General features: G+C 40.8%; 1 protein-coding gene across 2 annotated transcripts in view; it reads right to left on the bottom strand.

Moving 5' to 3' along the window:
* The window catches only part of nfatc1 (nuclear factor of activated T cells 1), an 84,585-nt gene that overhangs the window by 2,485 nt on the left and 59,328 nt on the right, over nucleotides 1-22,772 (bottom strand). For both annotated transcript variants that reach the window (XM_060942020.1, XM_060942021.1), the window contains exon 9: nucleotides 17,325-17,936. In XM_060942020.1, coding sequence (XP_060798003.1) covers nucleotides 17,325-17,936 — 612 coding nt within the window. The remainder of the gene's footprint in view (nucleotides 1-17,324; nucleotides 17,937-22,772) is intronic.

Below are 22,772 nucleotides of genomic sequence, written 5' to 3'. Positions count from 1 at the left end.
AAGCCAATGGGAGTTTTGTCCACTTGAGGATAAATACCTGGAACTCCCCACTAGTCAGACAGAACTGAAGAAGCCTTTTGGATGAGAGGCGAAACATCTTCAAGAATTTCAAGCAAGTCCAGTTGCCTTCTTTAGCACCTATGATGTTTCAGAAACTGCTGATCTCCTGGGGTTTTCACACATAGTCTCTAGAGTTTACACATATTGGTGTGAAAAACAAAAAACTTTGAGTTTTTTGTGGGAATCTGACGTTGATAAGAGAGGTCAGAGGAAAATGGCTAGCGGTGGGTTTCCCAAAAGCTTCTCAACACTAAGAGCATCTTAACTAGGAGAGAAAGCATTCATTGTGCTGCTCACGCTACCGTTTAACGATGATCTTTGTGGAGCAATACATTTGGCAAACTAAGACCAGATTGGTTAGAGCTACCAGGAAGGCTATAGTAACTCATAGCAACTCTTTACAACCATGGTGAGCAGAAAAACATCTCAGCATGCAACAGCAGAAGACCACATTGGGTTCCACTCCTGCTAGCCAAGAACAGGAATCTTAGAATCAACAAGAAGTTTCTATTAGAGTGGCTGGTGAGTAGATATTAAACCAGACTTGTGTACAGTGAGCCTGTGTGTGAGAAAGGGAGAAAAGGAGGATGCTGTGCCATGCCCTCTGAGCAGAGGATCCGAGTACTCTGGTGTCCAGTGCCTTCCTGCCTGCTGTGTGTCTCGCGACATTCCCACAGCTGAGGCTTCTTTCTGACTCTATCAACTATGTTCTTTGGCTCTGATGTGGGAAGTGACAGTATATGGCTCTAACTTAAAACAACTCCAGGCCTTCCTAGTCAGAGCGATAGCAAGGACAAGCGGATAAGCTTGGTTTGTTTAGTTAGTGTGTTAGCATGTCAGCAGCAGACATATTATCTGACAGCATTCCCAGAGGAAGCATTCTGTGACATGGTTTTATTTTATCTAATCTTTTCTATCAGTGTTAAATGGGATGATAGACAGCTGAACTAAATCTCCATCTTTAAAACACCGTATCAGCTCGCACAACTGTTTTAAAACAACACATTCCTTTTCGGTTATAGACGGAGAGAAAGTTCAGCAGCAGCAGCTACATTCCACAGATTGCACATAAACACCTGAAGACGTCTCACACATCTGGTGCTTTCTTTTCTCATTTACAACGAGAAGAATTGTAGCTTGATGTGAAGTGTTACAACCCTTCTGCAATATACTAAATACATTTGGAAATAAATCTAGCAAATAAAAATGGGGTTTTAAGACATTCCGAAAACTTATAGGGGAAAATGTTCATCAAGGGTTGTTCAAAGGATTATAACTGGAATCTTTTGGAAAAAGGGAAATACTTGTGTAGTGATTAAGCAAAGCCTGTATGGATTTAAAGTGTACTTTTTGCACTAATGTAATGTATTGCACTACATTTGGGGTCAAATGATTTTATCGTTCTAAATGGGTTCTACTGGGAACTTTTTATGAAAAGGAACCTGTCTATTAAAGCATTCGACATAAAGTCTTAAGAGGGTTCCCCAGAGAAGCAACAGAAAACCCATTTATGGTGCCAAATGTAGCCATGTCCAAGTACTTGCTTTATGCCAGGGTTTGATTTGGAACCTTTGGGAAATGGCTGCATTCTGTGGTGAATGGTGCCATCTTTCGAAAGGGGTTCGATACAGAGATAAACCAATGAACCACAATAGATTACATTACATGGCATTTAGCAGACACGCTCATCCAGAGTGACATACAACATACCCAGAGCAACCTGGGGAGCAGTTGGTGCCTTGCTCAAGGGCACTTCGACAATTCCTGCTGGTCCAGGGAATTGAACTGGCGACCTTTTGGTCCCAAAGCTGCATCACTGACCATGAGGCCAGGGCTAGATGCTAAATTTAACCTGTTCTATCAATGTAGCAAACACCTTGTAATAATTCCTCATGGGGAAGCCATGGCCTAATGGATAGAGATGCAGCTTTGGGAGCAAAAGGTTGCTAGTTTGATTCCCTGGACCAGCAGGACTGGCTGAAGTGGCCTTGAGCAAGACACCTAAATGCTTGTAATGTAATGCTACACTCCTCATAAGGCTTCATTTTGTGCTTAATAGTTCCATCTTTTGAAAGGGGTTCTATTTAAAACCTTTCAGAATCTCCACTTAGGGACAAATCAAACAACCAAACAAATAACATTGCCAAATTTTACTTGTTCAGTAAATGCAGTTAAAAAAAATTAAAAACAAACATCTTTTTTTTCTTAAATAAAAAATACTGCAGGAAATGTGTTGTTTTGCACAAAGTGAAGAAAAAGAAAACCAGAGCCAGGGAAAAAAAGTGTGTGTGTGTGTGTGTGTGTGTGTGAGAGAGAGAGAGAGAGAGAGAGAGAGTGGGGAGCCACGTGAGCTGGAAGCTGTGGGTTTCCTCCCAGCCAAAATCGGGAAGCCTGCTGAGGAATTCCCTCCGAATGACCCGTGGCCTTGGCGCTCCCACCACAAAGCAGCCTTGGGGACCAAGAGGCAGTCCAGATTGCTGACATTCCCCATGAAACAATAGAGCCCAGGCTTCCTTTCATCTCCTGATGTGGTGTTAAGGAGACGCCCTACCTGACCGAAGCCTGACCAACAACTCAGTGCATCCTAACGCAAACTTCTCATCCACTTGCAAACGGACAGGGTGTGTACGACTACAGAACTCCAGGAAGGCCCAGCAAAAAAAAAAAAAGTGTTTACGTTTAAATCAAGAATTAGAGCTAAATATCAGAAATTGGCATCAGGATGAACATAAACCAAACAGAACCTTAAGCACTGTATTAAGATAACTAAAAAACCTCATTAATCATGAGTAAGAAAAAGCTGTGTGTTACCACAGATCTGTAAATCAAAACTCCTTTCAGAGTATCAAGAGGAGGAGTTTTCTCATGGCGACGGAGTCATAAATATTAAAACCTCACATTTCTTTTGCTCTCCGTCTACGAGCTACTGGATTTAATCGGCTGTTACTAATATTCGTGCAGGAAAAGTATTAGCGTGATGGCTGAATTATGGGGAGCGAATCGCACATGTTCATCTTTGAAACACCACACCATGCTGAAACAATTAGATGCCTTTGACAGTTAGGAGTCATTTGCAAGGATATGTCCTCGTGACAAATTCTGGCAAACCCTGAGAACGTTCATGGGAGCGGAATCAATACTCGGATCACTCAAAATGCTCCCATCTGTTAAAACACAGGAGGTGTTCAGAAAGAAATACCTGTCTGGGTGTCACTGTGCACTAAACTTTCATTCAGAGAATTTATTACAACCTGCAGGTCTCCAAAGTCATCACTTAGATATTAGTAATGGATGAATGGCCTGCAGGTGTAGATGCTTGAATCGAAGTAAAGCAGATGTGATACTGGTCACGGAAGTTTATAATAATGCGTTTAGATCACACTATTCTAACTATTCATGAAGCATCAGCGGGGAAGCAATGACAAATTAATCTCTACAGGCACATACAACATATTTTCATTCTATAATAATGACAAAACGTGCATTATTCTATTATTGCTAATTATTCTGAAATTCTACCAGTGATTTAGACGTCTAGGCCTGTGCACAGGTTCAATATCCATTAAACCTCTGCCACGTGTGTCCACTGAGCATTAGAATCAGTGAAGCTCAGTCTGCTCACAACGACGTCTGGCTTTCAACTCACTTGGAGCTGCTTGTGATCCGACGGTCATCCAAATCTCTTGGTGAAAATAATCCATTTGTACTCGAGTTACTCATGCATGCACTCATCAGGGTCTGCTCTTTGCTTTTGGCTCTATGCTTCTGCAAAGCAGACCTTCGTTAGGACAATTCCCCCCCCCCTTAACATCTACCATGTGTGTCCACTGAGTACTAACAGCAAGTCCGGTTGAGTCTGCTCACTGCTCCAGCTTTTCATCACAATCAATAGTATCAGTTAACGTGTCAATATACGTACAGAACCCCACTGGCTAGTTTAACAAAACCATACATTATATTGTTGCTTAATCAAGCTAGACATTTGGTCTCGATCTTTTAGTAATGTTACGTGCAAATATTTTATATGCCAATCCAAATTGGCATATAAAAAAAAAAGTTTTGGTAATGCTGATTTTTGTTGTACTCATTGGTGTGAATTGATAAATCTAAATCACTTGTATACTCCCAGAAAATAAAATTCATTATTGTACCTTTAGGGGTACAGTGATTTGTCACGGAGGCATTACCCACTAAGATACTTATTTGTACCCTTTATATACTCCTTGGGACCATATATAGTGGTGTTTGAAAGTTTGTGAACCCTTTAGAATTTTCTATATTTCTGCATAAATATGACCTAAAACATCATCAGATTTTCACACAAGTCCTTAAAGTAGATAAAGAGAACCCAGTTAAACAAATCAGACAAAAATATTATACTCGGTCATTTATTTATTGAGGAAAATGATCCAATATTACATATACGTGAGTGGCAAAAGTATGTGAACCTCTAGGATTAGCAGTTCATTTGAAGGCGAAATTAGAGTCAGGTGTTTTCAATCAGTGGGATGACAATCAGGTGTGAGTGGGCACCCTGTTTTATTTAAAGAACAGGGATCTATCAAAGTCTGATCTTCACAACACATGTTTGTGGAAGTGTATCAGATTTCTGAGGAGCTCAGAAAAAGGGTTGTTGATGCTCCACTGGATGTACCTTTTTGACCCTAAAAAGGTACACATAGTTACCTTGAGGTCTAATCATGAGCCATAGGGGGTACATTGGTGTAGATCATACCTTGAGGGACAGAAATGGACTCTTACTGTACACCTATTTCTAACAGTGTGAAACTGCCTTCATGACACAGCTGATTTATATTTAGTGAAGCCCACAAAACTTTATAAAAGGCAAAGAGGTAACAACTGCAAATTGACAAATAAATAGTGAACGAGTGTGTCCTAAGTGAGGCAAACCCTAAATATTCCAGTAATGCAGCTCAGCCATCATGGATTATTGATTACCACAATACACATGATACAAAGGCCACAGGCCATAATACAAAGACCAGAGTCGTTGAGGGGACAGTGGAGAGGGCGAATGAGTTGAATGACTTTTTCAATCGGTTCAACCAGCCCACGTCCCCCCCACCCTCTCCCTCACTGCAGCCATCTCTCCTTCTTCCCTCAACACACCTCCCCCCAGTCATCACAGCAGCTCCCTCCTCCCCCTCTTCCCCCATCTCAACACAGACTCCTCCATGCATTACTGCAGACCAGGTCAGAGGTCAACTGAGGAAGCTTCACCCCAGGAAAGCAGCAGGCCCGGACAAGGTGTGTCGCCGACTACTGAAGACCTGTGCTGCTGAACTGGGTGAACCACTCCAACGCATCTTCAACCTTAGCCTGCAGCTGGGGAGAGTGCCAACCCTCTGGAAGACATCATGTATCGTTCCAGTTCCCAAAAAGAATCGGCCCAGCGAGCTGAACGACTTCCGACCGGCGGCACTCACTTCACATCTGATGAAGACGTTGGAGCGGCTCTTCCTCAGCCTCCTCAGACCCCAGGTACAACTTGCCCAGGATTGTCTGCAGTTTGCGTACTGGGCAGGTGTCGGTGTGGAAGACGCCATCCTCTACCTGCTACACCGAGCCCACTCACATCTGGATAAGGGAAATGGCACAGTGAGGATCCTCTTCTTGGACTTCTCGAGTGCCTTCAACACCATCCAGCCTCTATTGCTTCAGGACAAACTGAACAGGATGCGAGTGGACCCCTGCCTGGTCACCTGGATCTCCAGCTACCTCACTGACAGGCCGCAGTATGTCAGGCTGAAGGACATCGCATCTGACACTGTGATTAGCAGCACCGGAGCACCCCAGGGCATGGTGCTGGCCCCTCTTCTCTTCACCCTGTCCACCACGGACTTCTGCTACAACTCAGAGCTGTGTCACATCCAGAAGTTTGCCGATGACACAGCAATCGTTGGGTGTATCAGTGACGACAGAGAGGAGGAGTATAGGAGCCTGGTGAGGGACTTTGCTGTGTGGCGCAACAGAAACCATCTGCAGCTCAACACCTCGAAGATCAAGGAGCTGGTCATTGACTTTGGGAGGTCCAGACCAAGGTCACGACCAGTTCTGATCGAGGGAGTCGAGGTGGAGGCTGTGGATTCCTACAAGTACCCCAGGCTGTGGCTGGACAGCAAGCTGGACTGGACTTGCAACACCAAACACTTATACAGGAAGGGACAGAGCAAGCTATACTTCCTTAGGAGGCTGCAGTCCTTTAACATCTGCAGGAAACTCCTGAGGATGTTCTATCAGTCTGTGGTTGCCAGTGTCCTGTTTTACACCATGGTGTGCTGGGGGGGCAGCACATCCAAGAAGGACACATCCAGGCTGGACAAACTGATCAGGCGGGCCGGCTCTGTGGTCGGCATGAAGCTGGACCCTCTGGTGACGGTGTCAGAGAAGAGGTCTATGGACAAACTACTGAACATCATGAACGATGCCAGTCACCCTCTGCACACCGTCATCAGCAACCAGAGGAGCCTGTTCAGTGACAGAATGCTCCTTCGCAAGTGCAGGACGAACAGACTCAAAAACTCCTTTGTCCCTCACGCCATCAGACTGTACAACTCCTCTCTGGGGGGGAGGAGGGGTAACAGGAGGACAGAGGACGGGAAGGAGCAGGAGCCTAACAATAAGCAATACCAGACAATGTGCAATATAAACTGCAATATCTTTCCTACCGTGGCCCCCCCTTCTCCCCACCTTTTTTTTTCTTCCCCCTCCTTCCCCCCGTAATTCTTTTTATATATTTGTATATGTAAATACTTAATTTATTTTAATTTATCTAGAAGTTTTCTCTATTTCTTTTCTTTGTTTATCTGTAATGATGCTGCTGGAATCTTAATTTCCCTGAGGGAACCCACCCAAAGGGATCAATAAAGTTTTATCTAATCTACAACCCCGATTCCAAAAAAGTTGGGACAAAGTACAAATTGTAAATAAAAATGGAATGCAATAATTTACAAATCTCAAAAACTGATATTGTATTCACAATAGAACATAGACAACATATCAAATATCGAAAGTGAGACATTTTGAAATTTCATGCCAAATATTGGCTCATTTGAAATTTCATGACAGCAACACATCTCAAAAAGTTGGGACGGGGCAATAAGAGGCTGGAAAAGTTAAAGGTACAAAAAAGGAACAGCTGGAGGACCAAATTGCAACTCATTAGGTCAATTGGAAATAGGTCATTAACATGACTGGGTATAAAAAGAGCATCTTGGAGTGGTTGTGATGACCTGGTGACTTGTCCAGGGTGTACCCCGCCTTTCACCCGTAGTCAGCTGGGATAGGCTCCAGCTTGCCTGCAACCCTGTAGAACAGGATAAAGCGGCTAGAGATAATGAGATGAAATGAGATCTTGGAGTGGCAGCAGCTCTCAGAAGTAAAGATGGGAAGAGGATCACCAATCCCCCTAATTCTGCGCCGACAAATAGTGGAGCAATATCAGAAAGGAGTTTGACAGTGTAAAATTGCAAAGAGTTTGAACAAATCATCATCTACAGTGCATAATATCATCAAAAGACTCAGAGAATCTGGAAGAATCTCTGTGCGTAAGGGTCAAGGCCGGAAAACCATACTGGGTGCCCATGATCTTCGGGCCCTTAGACAGCACTGCATCACATACAGGCATGCTTCTGTATTGGAGATCACAAAATGGGCTCAGGAATATTTCCAGAGAACATTATCTGTGAACACAATCCACCGTGCCATCTGCTGTTGCCAGCTAAAACTCTATAGTTCAAAGAAGAAGCCGTATCTAAACATGATCCAGAAGCGCAGACGTCTTCTCTGGGCCAAGGCTCATTTAAAATGGGCTGTGGCAAAGTGGAAAACTGTTCTGTGGTCAGACGACTCAAAATTTGAAGTTCTTTATGGAAATCAGGGACGCCGTGTCATTCGGACTAAAGAGGAGAAGGACGACCCAAGTTGTTATCAGCGCTCAGTTCACAAGCCTGCATCTCTGATGGTATGGGGTTGCATTAGTGCGTGTGGCATGGGCAGCTTACACATCTGGAAAGACACTATCAATGCTGAAAGGTATATCCAGGTTCTAGAGCAACATATGCTCCCATCCAGACGACGTCTCTTTCAGGGAAGACCTTGCATTTTCCAACATGACAATGCCAAACCACATACTGCATCAATTACAGCATCATGGCTGCGTAGAAGAAGGGTCCGGGTACTGAACTGGGCAGCCTGCAGTCCAGATCTTTCACCCATAGAAAACATTTGGCGCATCATAAAACGGAAGATACGACAAAAAAGACCTAAGACGGTTGAGCAACTAGAATCCTACTATAGACAAGAATGGGTTAACATTCCTATCCCTAAACTTGAGCAACTTGTCTCCTCAGTCCCCAGACATTTGCAGACTGTTGTAAAGAGAAAAGGGGATGTCTCACAGTGGTAAACATGGCCTTGTCCCAACTTTTTTGAGATGTGTTGTTGTCATGAAATTTAAAATCACCTAATTTTTCTCTTTAAATGATACATTTTCTCAGTTTAAACATTTGATATGTCATCTATGTTCTATTCTGAATAAAATATGGAATTTTGAAACTTCCACATCATTGCATTCCGTTTTTTTTTTACAATTTTTATTTTGTCCCAACTTTTTTGGAATCGGGGTTCTAATCTAATCTAATCTAATCTAATCTAATCTAATCTAATCTAATCTAATCTAATCTAATCTAATCTAATCATGGCCAATTACCACCAACTCTTCATTGGTTTAGAAGGTGCCATTTTATTTGACCTGATTGAAGGGTGAATCTTATTTATTTAAATGTTTTAATTTCTTTTGGATTGCTTTCTTTCAAATCATTAATATGAAGCCACAAACTTTTCATTAAATCCATGAGTGCAACTGAAATAAATAAATCAATTTAATTTTGACAATAGAATCTGTATATTTTAACAATTATTCCACAAAATCGAGTCATACATGAGCTGATAGCCAACGAGGCACATAGCTCTGAGTTGGCTATAAGCCATGCACAATGAGACTGAGTGGAATAATTGTTTTATTATATCCACATTCACTGGATTTTGAGAAACAGAGCATTTTTAATAATTTTTTTTTTTGCAAATACGATAAATAAAAACTTTAATACAAAAACGTCTGACAAACCCATTTCTGCTTAGGCGGACTTCTTAAAAACCCATCGATGGTTACACGAATTGAGTTCAGTGTTATTTTTTTGTAGAAATTGCCATCTTGTTGTCATGCTGAGGTATAGAATAGCTTCAGACATTTATTTAATTCTTCCTTGGACATTTCAGTTCTGTAATTTTCCAACTTCGAGTTTTTGAACCAGTCTAAAAAAAATCCAACTAAATTTAGATGAAGAATGTAAACAAACCAGCACAATGACAGTCGCAATTTGTGAAAAATGCTGTAATAATAATAATTCTTCAAAAATAAAAAAGATACATTCTTACCATCAAGTTCTTTTTTATTCTATATTTTGTTGCTTTTTTTGTATTTTTTGTGGTTTTGTTTTCGAGTAGAGTTTTTATTTCATCCTTGATTGGTTCAGCAACACGCTCCACCATTTTGTTTTTCTCTACTCATGGTATATGAGCTGATAGCCTAGTAGTAGAGTAGCCAATCAGAGCATGTGATTGCTCATATCCAGTGAATGTGGATATAATAAACACAATTCGCTGCAATTCATATGATTTGAAGCCTGTCAGTCGAGCTTCACATGAACGAGTCTCCTTACACTTGGTTTGTTGGATACGAACATTTTTCTCAACAAAGTGGATTTTCATGAGTACCACATTTGGTGTGCAAGTGCTCTTGTAAATGATTGACGAATATATTTGTTCGTATCCAGTTTGATAAATAAGGCCCATAAATGACTATTCTGGTTTGGTCAGAACCCAACATTTCTTCATGGGGTTTCTAATGATTCAGTGACTTCCCCTCATCCTGACTGCTCATGCTCGGAGAATGCTGCGTTTTGGGTCTAGAATAAATGATATCTGAGTCAGAAATATCCATTGGGTATGGGGTTTGGGCACCACACACTGTGCCTAATGAAAAAACTATGCTGCTGGCAGTTACCATGACATCTATCTTATTTTGCTGTGAGATTTCATATAAGGGGTCTAATGAAAAGCCTTCAGTGGCAGATTGGTAACTGAAGCCAGATTAATAACGCTGTAATATGAGAGAGAGGAAAAACAGAAATGAACAAGCTGTATTTCAAGCCAAACTGTCAGACTTTCAATAAATGTATTCACTTCGGCCATGTTTGATGGTCAGAGATCAGCTTCGAAAATGTATTTGTCCACTCACAGAGCAACTCAATGTCATGGAATTTCACAAGTCAACGTCAGAGGTCTGTCTTTATTCTGCCACCGAGAAACGATCATTACAACTTTAGAGATGATGCTTTTCAGTGACACTACAATACTTTGTAGCAGCAGGATGACTCATCCCATCTGGTGTTCATTTCCCAATTTGGTGTTCAATTTATGTGGGAAAAAAAAGACAACAAATAAGACATTTATACTTAATTTAAAAAAAAAAAGCCTTATAGTCATGCATTTATGTCTTCACAGTATCTTCATTATAGACACAACTATTTTCTTTCTCAGAGTGGAAAGATAAACAATGGCTTAGTTATTTGTTACTATTAAACTGTATTAAAATGGTACCATATTAGTGATAGAGCTGTTGTGACTCTGGGTTGGAAGTGAATAAGTGGATGTGAGGTAATCCAGGAACCTGCTTCCTGTATGTGGATAAGCAACAGCTGGGGCAGCCTGATAGAGTGTGGACAGCCTGCCTCGTCTCTGCCTCCAGGAAACGGTGAGAGAGTGAGGAACTTCCAAACAATCAGTCCAGCACTGCTGCTCGTCTCATTAAACAACCAAGAGCATCACTGTTCACCATCTCTGCATCTCACAAATCCATGGCTTGGATACACAACATTGAACTTTCATCTTAGGAACTTGTTAAAGACCACAATCATTGCCACAACAAAAAGCAACACCAAGATCCCATGACACTGGCTCTAACATGGGAACTGCAGTTAATACATGGCTTTCAATTTTGACTCATCGGTTTGCAAGGCTGCCTTTCATTTACTTCTAGTAATGTATAATGTTACCTGGGTGCGATTTGCTGGGGGGGATGGTGGGGATCATCCCCCCCCTCTGGTTTTTATCTCTGCTGAAAAAAAATCCTCGGGGACAACCCCATCAATAAAACAAACAAACCCCCAAAAAAGTTGATATGACAGGCATGTTGTGACACAGTTTTCTATGGTCTACATTGCACTCGCTTTCAAAATGACCCGAAGTGGCAGCTTTGATGTTCACGAACGTCCCCAGCAAATAGATACTGTACATTGTAGATAATAACAATATCTTTGCGTTCTCGCAGGGATGCAAACAGCGTGCCTTTTGGCGGATGCCGCCTTTTTTCACGGCCGATTTTTTTTTTTTTTTTTTTGGGGGGGGGGGGGGGGTTGGAGTGTCTGATTATAATTTCAAAGTAAATTCTGTATTAAAATTACTAAATAAGCAAATCCGTTACAGTCCATGAAACAGGAAGTATAAGGATGAGAAAAAAACAGTTTAAATCGGAAAGCTGCGCACAATGTGAACTGCGCCATCAGAGCAAACTGTTCATTTAGTATTCATGTATTTTAGTGATTTTCGAGTCACTGTCCATTTAATCCGGAGGGAGAGAAACATCACAGCAATGCGACAAGCAATGCGAACTTTGTTGTGTTAGTGTTCGTGTATTTAGTCAGAGAGATAGGAAGATGAATTTACTATCTCTGGTTTAGTGTTAGTTTTCATTTAGTGTTATTCATTTGATATCATCAGATGTTATTGAGCTGTTAGCCTATTGTTACCTTAATTTTGTGACGTTTCATGATTTTAAAAAAAAAACATCCCCCCCTTCTGGTTTTTTGACAAATCGCACCCTGAATGTTACAACTTGCACTGTCACATGTACTTGGAGAACTGGCGTCTGTCTGTCTGTCTGTCTGTCTGTCTCAGGATTTGGTCTCCTCTGTACACAGAACGTACAGATATGAACCAGCAGATCTAGAGCTGTACGGTACCTGTGCCAGTGTTTGGCCCACAAACCTGCAGCAAGCAGCCAACTCAGTGCGCTGTATCTCAGTGTTCAAGTCATCTCACTTTCAGGAACTGGACAGGACATGCAGCTAGTGATAGAAAGTGTTTTCGTGAGAAAACAGCACTCCAGCTTGCCCAAAGGGACCCCGGTGGATCTTATCAGAGAGAAGCCGAGAGGCAGATAACGATGATAAATATCGCGATAATAATAATAATAAAAAATGAGTCAAAATTAAAAAGGGGTGCACTGTAATAACAGACTGTCCATAAAATTTAAGGTATGTGACAAACAGGATTTAATGTCAGAACAATTTAAACACTCTAGGAGCATGCACGGCGTTGATGTGCGAGGGGATTACCGCCTGATAAGAATTTACATTAAATACAGACTCTCAGAGTGACGAATGTGTCCAAAGCACGCATTACCATATCTTAAGCTAACATGCTTCTGTTTTTCTAAATGTGATATAATGTGTGCAGATGACAAGTCCTTAAAGAAACACTACACCTGGAAGGGCTCAAGGAATCTGAAACCTTGCCAAAACTTTTAACAAGGACTAGATGCAGGAGCCTAATAAGCAGTACTAAATCGAAGAGCTTAGAAAAAGGTCCGGTAATAATTTGACGAGCCAACACGTAAAAGATCCTGCTCTGCGTGGCTGCATTATGGCTTGACCACACTTTCTCATCTTATCCAGGCCACATGCTTAGAACAGCACAGATAATATTTCAACTGCTTTCCAAGCAGTTCTAGTCTGATCATCTGACATGGCTGAGATGGAATCCAAGACTGATTAGATGACTTGATCTATTCCGTGAAGCAGGTGGAGCACTGTTTAGTATGTATACAGATTCTGCTCAAATAAAGGGTAGAAACTTTAAGCGGGAGTCACAAGTCCCAGTCTCTTGAAAGACCAGATGATATAATATGTGTCCTGTTCATTTCCAACCTCAATCGCACTAAATGGAGTGTTGAAATAAGACATGCTGCCAACAAATTAGTGCCAGATTGCTACAACAGATTCCTGTCTGGACATTGATAGGAACTTTTGTTCCTGACCTAAAGTTATAAAATCTATCAATTGAGCAATCTTATATAATATTATATATAAACACACACGCACACACACACATATATATATATATATATATACACATATATACACTCACCGGCCACTTTAATAGGAACTTGTTCTTGATTCTAAGATTCCTGTTCTTGGCTGCAGGAGTAGAACCCAATGTGGTCTTCTGCTGTTGCATGCTGAGATGCTTTTCTGCTCACTACGGTTGTAAAGAGTTGCTATGAGTTGCTATATCCTCCCTGGCAGCTCGAACCAATCTGGCCATTTTCCTCTGACCCCTCTTATCAAGACGTTTGTTTTCACCCACAGACCTATCATTCACTCAATATTTTTTGCACCATTCTGTGTAAACTCTAGAGACTGTTGTGTGCGAAAACCCCAGGAGATCAGCGGTTTCTGAAAAACTCAAACCAGTCCTTCTGACTCAAACCAATACCCATGCCACAGTGAAAGAAAGTCACACTTTGAGATCACAATTTTTCCCATTCTGATGTTTGACGTGAACATTTACTGAAGCTCTTGATTTGTATCTGTATGATTTTATGCATCGTGCTGCTGTCGAGGGATCGGCTGATTAGAGAACTGCATAAAACAGCAGGTGGATGGGTGCTCCTAATAAAGTGGCCGGAGAGAGAGAGAGAGAGAGAGAGAGAGAGAGCATATATTTGATAAATGTAAACTGCAACTGCTTTGATATAACAGCTCTATTAAAGTTTTGATTGTGATTGGTCAGAATGATGTACTGATTAATTTTCTACAATGGCAGCTCCAACAGTACTTCCAACTGCAAAACCAATCACAGACTTATACACTATTTATATGCTAGTTCGAATGCAATATTGTTTCACAGGGACTTGCATGGTGGATGCGCCACCAAAACAGATTTAAAAATGGGTGTAATTGTTGGTACGGTGAAGGCGTTATTCAGCATTTTGCAAGGAGTTTCCCCTGTGTAAAAAGGTAAAGGTGTTCCTTTAATTCTTTACATGCTGGAAAGTTTAAAGGATGGTGGGTTTTGCTCAGCAACAGGGCAGGCATTTATTTATTTATTTATTTATTTATATATTTTTGTCCTAATAACTTCTAGGCTGGTGAGGGGACAACTGGTTATAGCACCTACAATGTAAGAAATAACGACTAACATGTTCACCGGGCGGCACGGTGGTGTAGTGGTTAGCGCTGTCGCCTCACAGCAAGAAGGTCCGGGTTCGAGCCCCGTGGCCGGCGAGGGCCTTTCTGTGTGGAGTTTGCATGTTCTCCCAGTGTCCGCGTGGGTTTCCTCCGGGTGCTCCGGTTTCCCCCACAGTCCAAAGACATGCAGGTTAGGTTACCTGGTGACTCTAAATTGACCGTAGGTGTGAATGTGAGTGTGAATGGTTGTCTGTGTCTATGTGTCAGCCCTGTGATGACCTGGCGACTTGTCCAGGGTGTACCCCGCCTTTCGCCCGTAGTCAGCTGGGATAGGCTCCAGCTTGCCTGCGACCCTGTAGAACAGGATAAAGCGGCTAGAGATAATGAGATGAGATGAGATGTTCACCAGATATTACACATTGTAAGATACGATAACTATAAATTGATAAAAATGTGTCGTCCCACCCTCCCATTGTGTTTAATTCTTAACTACATACCATAAAGAAATACTTTTTTGCCCTCAACATTCGATACTGGTTTAGTTGTACCAACAAAGATTACTAGATGTACTAAATAGTATGGCTATTATGTTAGTATGAATATTGTAACACAGTAGAGTTAAACAGTAATACAAACACTACCAAATGTAAATTGGAGAACTTTTTGTAGAAATAAGCAACGCAAAAGATCAATAAATTTGATTTGATTGGCTTGGATCGTTGGTGCCCATGTTCTTGTTGCCACAAGCTTCCAGATAAATAGATATATAGATTTATTAAGGTAAAATTACATGTAAGTAGGACAATATACAGTTGAACTAAATACATGAAACTAAAACCAAGGACAGCACAACAAAGTGTAAAAGTCTTATTTCCATTGTGGTCCGAAAAAACTTATGAGTTAAAAAAAAAATTTAGATTATAATGTAACTGATCTGTTTGGAAAGTGAAAGAAAACTCAAGTGAAGAGAGATACTTGGAATTTTTTTTTTTTTTGTACTCCATTACCTCACACCTCAGGGTTAAACAGATCAGGCTGTCATTTTTTTTATTTTTTATTTTATCCCCTGGCATACTTCAAAAATTTTAACATAAAACTTTCTGGTTGGCTGACAAATTTTGGTTGTGACAAATTTTTAGTAATAATTCAAGTGTGAGGCAAATGAAACATGTACAGCTTTTGTCCTGATTGCTTGTAAAAAATTTTGCCCATGTATAGGTTTTGATCCAATTTGAACACTCTGGCTACTCACATGACGTGGTGCATTTTGGCGCCAAGTCACATTGAATTAAACTGCCTGTGTATATAGTAGCCTTTGCAATGAAGTAATGCATATTAAGCATTTTTCCCTAAGACTTAGGTTAACCCATAATAATGTGTTTATTTGTGTCTGTATAATATCTGGACTTTTTATGAGCTGCTAAAATTGAACCAAATGAAAATGTATTGAATGGCGTTCACAGTGTGTATTACAGACTTTATAGTTTCTGACAGCTCTGTAATTAGAAGCAGATGTGTACTTTTTCAATGATGAGGATGGGGCAGTCAACAAAAGATCCTTTGTCTTTGCTTAAAAGCCTTGCTTTGGTCACAGGTGCTTCTTCCAGAATTACAGTGACTCAAAATACATCAGAAAATTAACAAAAATTGGCAGAAAAAAAAAGTCAACTAAATTCATTAGACAAAATAGACAAAAAATAGTTTCTTCAAGTCAGTTGGAGTGTGCCATCCATCTGAGCAGATAATAATTTTCATAAATATTATGAAAATAAATGTTGAGTACAGCTATACACCGATCAGCCATAAAATGAAAAAACACTGACAGGTAAAGCTAATTACATCGATTATGTTGTTACAATGATATATGTCAAGGGATGGGATATATTAGGCAACAAGAGGACAATCAGTTCTTGAAGTTGATGTGTTGGAAACAGGAAAAATGGGCAAGTGTAAGGATCGGAGTGACTTTGACAAGGGCCAAATTGTGATGGTTGGATGACTGGGTCTGAGCATCTCCAAAATGGCACATCTTGTTGAATGTTCTTGGTATGCAGTGCTTAGTACCTATCAAAAGTGGTCCAAGGAAGGACAGCCAGTGAACCGACAACAGGGTCATGGGTGTCGAAGGCTCATTGATTCACCTGAGGCACGAAGGCTAGCCCATATGGTCCAATCCCACAGAAGAGCTACTGTAGAATAAACTGCTGAAAAAGTTAATGCTGACACCTTTTTGCTTGAGCCATCCTTAACTTTTTTCACCAGTTTGTGTGACAGTACAGGTTCATCGGTTGTCCTTCCTTGGAACACTTGGTAGGCCCTAACCACTGCATACCGGGAACAACCCACAAGATGTGCCATTTTGGAGATGCTCAGACCCAGTCATCTAGCCATCACAATTTGGCCCTTGTCAAAGTCGTTCAGAATCTTAAACTTGCCCATTTTTCCTGCTTCCAACACATCAATTTCTTGAACTGACTGTTCACTTTCTGCCTAATATATCCCACCCCTTGACAGATGCCATTGTAATGAGATAATCAATGTTATTCACTTCACCTCTCAGTGTATTTTTTTTTTATGGCTGACCAGTCTATATCTTATCTCTGAGCATCCATCCATCCATCCATCCATCCATCCATCCATCCATCTATCCATCCATCCATCCATCCATCTATCTATCTATCTATCTATCTATCTATCTATCTATCTATCTATCTATCTATCTATCATTTGATTGTTGGTTGTCTGCTTTCTAACTTATTTTATTTTAGCAGAAATTCTGGAACTCATTTTGTGTCCACTTTCAGTTTTGGAGTTAAATTAAAAGCAAAGTTTATGTAAGGTCTAAAAGTCAGTTAAGGGGAATAAAAAAATAATCACTGCATTTGAGAATGATTCATTGTCATTGTGCTAGTGCAGTGCTTTGCGACTTACCATCATCTAGATACATTTGATCCAGTTCTTGTGGTTCCTGTTTGATGCTGATGGCCAGCGTAGCAGGTGCTCCTTCATCCTGTAAAAGAGGAGATGCCCCACTCCTGACTGGAACTTTAGGCAGCTCTGTCGCCTCACCTGTGACTGGAGACTGGGTCAAACTGTGACTGGGAGTGAAGATGAGTTCAGGTGCTGAACTCGGGGTAGATGGATGGGAGCCAGGAGAAGAGGATGCACTGCCTGATGGGTAGAGGACAGACTGCTGGTAGCGGCCAGGCGTGGGCTGGATGGCCGAGACGTGAGGGATGGCACTTGGCTGAAGCCCAGGATTCGAGCCTGGAGAGAGGCACTGAGGAGAGAAGTGTGTGGGCGAGAGATCCTGCAGTTTAGGGCTGGTGCTGGGAGAGGAGGAGGAGCACGACAGGGACGAAGGCTTTGCTGTGAGTCTCTGAGGGCCATAAGTGGCTGTCACACAGGCTCTGTGTTCTGAAGGCATCATGGCAGGCACAGTTTGCAGAGCATAATATGGCTTGGTGAGGTTAGGGGAGTGCTGCTGTGCACACAGGCGAGGCAGCTCATAGTCATCATGTGGCTCTGTCTTTATGGTGGGAACTGTGAAAGAAAGACAGAGAGGTCTCAAATGAAAAAAAAAAAGAAAACATGAATAAACAAACACTGCTGGATCGTAAGGGGTCACATGAGCTGGTGCAAACGAGTGGGCTCGTGGCTAGGATACCCAGAGCCAAACAAACATTCTCATCAATGAGACTGTGTGTCTGAGGCGTCGCACTCCCGCCCAGCTGAAAATATTTAAAGAAAGACGGGGAAAAAAGGGATGAATCATCACCACATGAGCCTTCCAGCTGTTTCTATAATAAAAGAGACTATTTTCGTTGGAGCTTTCCCGAGCAGTAACACACTTTAAGCGTATATTATGAGAAACTTCGAGGCAGGAAGCTTCAGTTCCAAAAGAGTTTAATTAATTAGCAGTCAAGAAACTATTTAATATGTTACAGATACAGGTCTTTATGCCTATTAAAAAAAAAAAATAGTATTTCATGTGTTTGTAAAAATCAAAAAGCCACATTGCACTGCTCAACTATATATTCCAAGTTTTCATTATATATTAGATTAGATAAAACTTTATTGATCCCTTTGGGAGGGTTCCCTCAGGGAAATTAAGAAATATATATATATATATATATATATATATATATATATATATATATATATATATATATATATATATATATATATATAAATTATTTTTATTTAATTTTCACAATGCAAAGATGCCAGACAAGCTTGATTTCTTTAGAATCTATCAGCAAGGCTTTCTCACTCCAACAGTGAACTGAATGTTCATCAGGATTATTAAGCCATTGTTTATTTATGTGCTTTAAAGCTTGTTCTTGTTTATGGCACTCTAATAACTCTCTTCTGTGAAGATGGTCTTTGCATTGACAACATGCAGGCCACTTTTGTATAAATCTGATATTTATAGTGCTATATAGTTTATAATATTTCTTCACAGCTACTGCAACTTGTATTGTGTACAGTCCTGGGGTGCTATAAACAACCGTGCTGTGCAATCATTACCACAGCTGGAAAAGAAACTTTCTATATTTGGACATAATGCATAATGTACAACCCCATTTCCAAAAAAGCTGGGATGCTATGTAAACTGTAAATTTAAAAAAAGAATGTGATGATTTGCAAATCATGGAAATCATATATTTCAATGAAAATATTACAAAGACAACATTTTATTGTTTTAAGAAAAATATGTGCTTTTTTTTAATTTAATGCCAGCAACAATGTTTCAAAAAAATTTGGGACGGGGCAACAAAAGATTGGCAAAGTTGTGTAATGCTATAATAATAATAATAATAATAATCATAATAATAATAATAGGTGGCACGGTGGTGTAGTGGTTAGCACTGTCACCTCACAACAAGAAGGTCCTGGGTTCGAGCCCAGTGGCCAGCGAGAGCCTTTCTGTGTGGAGTTTGCATGTTCTCCCTGTGTCTGCGTGGGTTTCCTCCGGGTGCTCCGGTTTCCCCCACAGCCCAAAGACATGCAGGTTAGGCTAATTGGTGGCTCTAAATTGACCGTAGGTGTGAGTGTGAATGGTTGTTTTTCTCTGTGTCAGCCCTGCGATAACCTTGTCCAGGGTGTCTCTCACCCATAGTCAGCTGGGATAGGCTCCAGCTTGCCTGCGACCCTGTAGAACAGGATAAGCAGCTACAGATAATGGATGGATGGATGGATGGATGGATAATAATAGGCAACAGGTCAGTAACATGATTGGGTATAAACAGAGCATCCCAGAGAGGCGGAGTCTCTCAGAAGTAAAGATGGGGAGGGGTTCACCGCTCTGTGAAAGACTGTGTGGGCAAACAGTGCAACAATTTAAGAATAACGTTACTCAGTGTAAAATTGCAAAGAATTTGGGGATCACATCATCTATGGTACATGATATCATTAAAAGATTCAGAGAATCTGGAGAAATCTCTGTATGCAAGAGACAAGGCTGAAAACTGACATTGGATGACTGTGATCTTCAGGGTCTCAGGTGACACTGCATTAAAAGCAGACACAGGTCTGTAGTGGAAATCACTGCATGGGCTCAGGAACACTTCAGAAAACCATCGTCTGTATTACTGCATTCACAAATGCAAGTTAAAACCAGATATAAACAATATCCAGAAACACCGCCACCTTTTCTAGGCCCGAGCTCTTTTCCAATGGACTGAGGCGAAGTGGAAAATCGTCAGAGGTCTGACGAATTGAAATTTGAAATTATTTTTAGAAATCTTGGACACCACGTCCTCCAGGCTAAAGAGGAGAGGGACCATACGACTTCTTATCAGTGCACAGTTCAAAAGCTAGCATCTGTGATGGTATGAGGGTGCATTAGTGCACATGGCATGGGTAGCTTGTACAGCTGGGAAGGCATCATTAATGCTGAATGATATATACAGGTTTTGGAGCTACATGCTGCCATCCAGATGATTTTTATTTTATTTTATTTTATTTTTTCCAGGTAAGGCCTTACTTATTTCAGCAGGACAATGCCAAACTGTGTCCTGCATGTATTACAACTGTGCTCTGTTGTAAGAGTCTGGGTACTAAACTGGCCTGCCTGCAGTCTCGACCTGTCACCCATTGAAAACATTTGGTGCATTATGAAACATAAAATATGACAATGATGACCCTGAACTGTTGAGCAATTAAAATCCTATATCAGGCAAGAATGGGATGACATTTCACTGTCAAAACTACAGCAATTGGTCTCCTCAGTTCCCTAACATTTACAGTGTTGTTGAAAGTAGAGGTGATGTAACACAGAGGTAAACGTTTGTGAAATGTGTTGCTGGCGTCATGTTCAAAACGAGCATATATTTTTTAAACAACAATCAAATTTCTCAATTTCAGCATTTGTCTTCACTTTTTTAAAATTAAATAAATACTGTATTGAGTTTCCATGAGTTACAAAACATCACATTCTGTTTTTATTTACATTTTACACAGTGCCATTTTTTTTTTTTTTTTGGAAATGGGGTTTTAATAAAAGCTACTGCTGTCTTAAGCCTTGTGTTAAGAATAAGTAGAACAAGTCCTACATTCTACAGTTCCTGGTGAGGGAATGACTGTTTATAGTTGCATAAGTGATAGCAGGAACTAACTTGTTTTTTTTTCATGAATGTTCCACAAAATTAATCGCAACAGTAATGGGGGGACAAACGAAAATGTGCAGTTGTTTTATTAAATACAACATAAGAGGAATAAAACATTTTGGGATGTGTTGTTACTGGAAAGTAATCAATGGTAATTCAGGATGGTAACAGTAACTTTGCTTCAAGTTGGGTTGTATCGCACCACCCCAGTCATGATTATTTTCCTGTAACAGCATGCTTCATTGTTCAATTTAATAGTACCAAGAGAATGAACGAATGAATGAAAAATTATTTTTCTGGAATGAAAAAGGCGTCTGGCTAATATGCAAAAAATATTCAAATATGAATGCAAAAACCTTGTTCCTCTCAGATAAAATAGGTTTCGAAAGTAAGAAGAGAGGGCGGCATGGTGGTGTAGTGGTTAGCGCTGTCGCCTCACAGCAAGAAGGTCCTGGGTTCGAGCCCCGGGGCCGGCGAGGGCCTTTCTGTGTGGAGTTTGCATGTTCTCCCCGTGTCCGCGTGGGTTTGCTCTGGTTTCCCCCACAGTCCAAAGACATGCAGGTTAGGTTAACTGGTGACTCTAAATTGACTGTAGGTGTGAATGTGAGTGTGAATGGTTGTCTGTGTCTATGTGTCAGCCCTGTGATGACCTGGCGACTTGTCCAGGGTGTACCCCGCCTTTCGCCCGTAGTCAGCTGGGATAGGCTCCAGCTTGCCTGCGACCCTGTAGAAGGATAAAGCGGCTAGAGATAATGAGATGAGAAGTAAGAAGAGACACTGGGAATGATCTGTGTGAATATCAGAGGAATGTGGGACCTCAGAATAAAGTGTGCTGCCCATTGCTGTGTGGTATAAGTTATCACTTCCCTATTGTCCACCACCCACACATCTATAGACCACAATATTACAACACATAAGATCTTTCTTTGAGATTGGGCCATGATTCATCACCACACACACTTATACCCAGCAAATTAGCTGGCTCAGTAACCTATCAGCAGCATGCATTAGAGGAGCTGTTGAGGCAGGTCTGACTGCTCAAATTTTAAAATAAACCCTAGACACCTAGACCCAGCAGAAGGAAATGAGCCATCAGTCACATGATAATGTCTAGGAGATGCCTCAGATGTCTTTCCTTATGCTTTAGCCTCTACACAGTATGGTAACACTTTTTTTTTTTTGAAAACCACAAACTTGTCAACAAAGAAATCTTGGTTCGTCATTCATCAAAACAGCAAGTTTTCATTAGATTACACATCATGCACATGCCCTGATCACTGTTGATCATTTAAGGCAAGAGACTGTCTTATAACTTTAAGTGGTTTTGTTAGCTATTAGCTAGATAGCTTCATCTTCATGGACTATCCCTGCTTAAGACTGCAGTTTAGTCTGACCGCTTAGGCAGTTACCAGCTGACAAAACACTCCAAGCTGCCAAGCTAATCAAGTTTGCTAGCCAGTACAAGTTTCTGAAGTACACTCTAAGTTAGTTGTTTTTTAAGATAACACGACTGTAAGGCAATTACAAAATCTCAAACACTTGTTGATCAATTTCGTCAAGGAATAAGGAAGCTGGAAATTAACTTGCCAAATTGCACAGGTGCTCGGCTTTTAAGAATAATCACCAACTAGCCAAGTTAGCAGGTGCAATATGAACCCTAAATTAGTATCTACAGTCAAAACTGAAAAAAAAAAACAATATTTTAGAACGCAAAAATATATTGAATATGTTCGGTTTTAACTAGTATTTCCGATGATACTAGATAATA

This window comes from Neoarius graeffei, chromosome 16, assembly GCF_027579695.1.
Source record: "Neoarius graeffei isolate fNeoGra1 chromosome 16, fNeoGra1.pri, whole genome shotgun sequence".
Classification (NCBI taxonomy): domain Eukaryota; kingdom Metazoa; phylum Chordata; class Actinopteri; order Siluriformes; family Ariidae; genus Neoarius; species Neoarius graeffei.
This window is presented reverse-complemented; position numbering and strand designations above follow the sequence as displayed.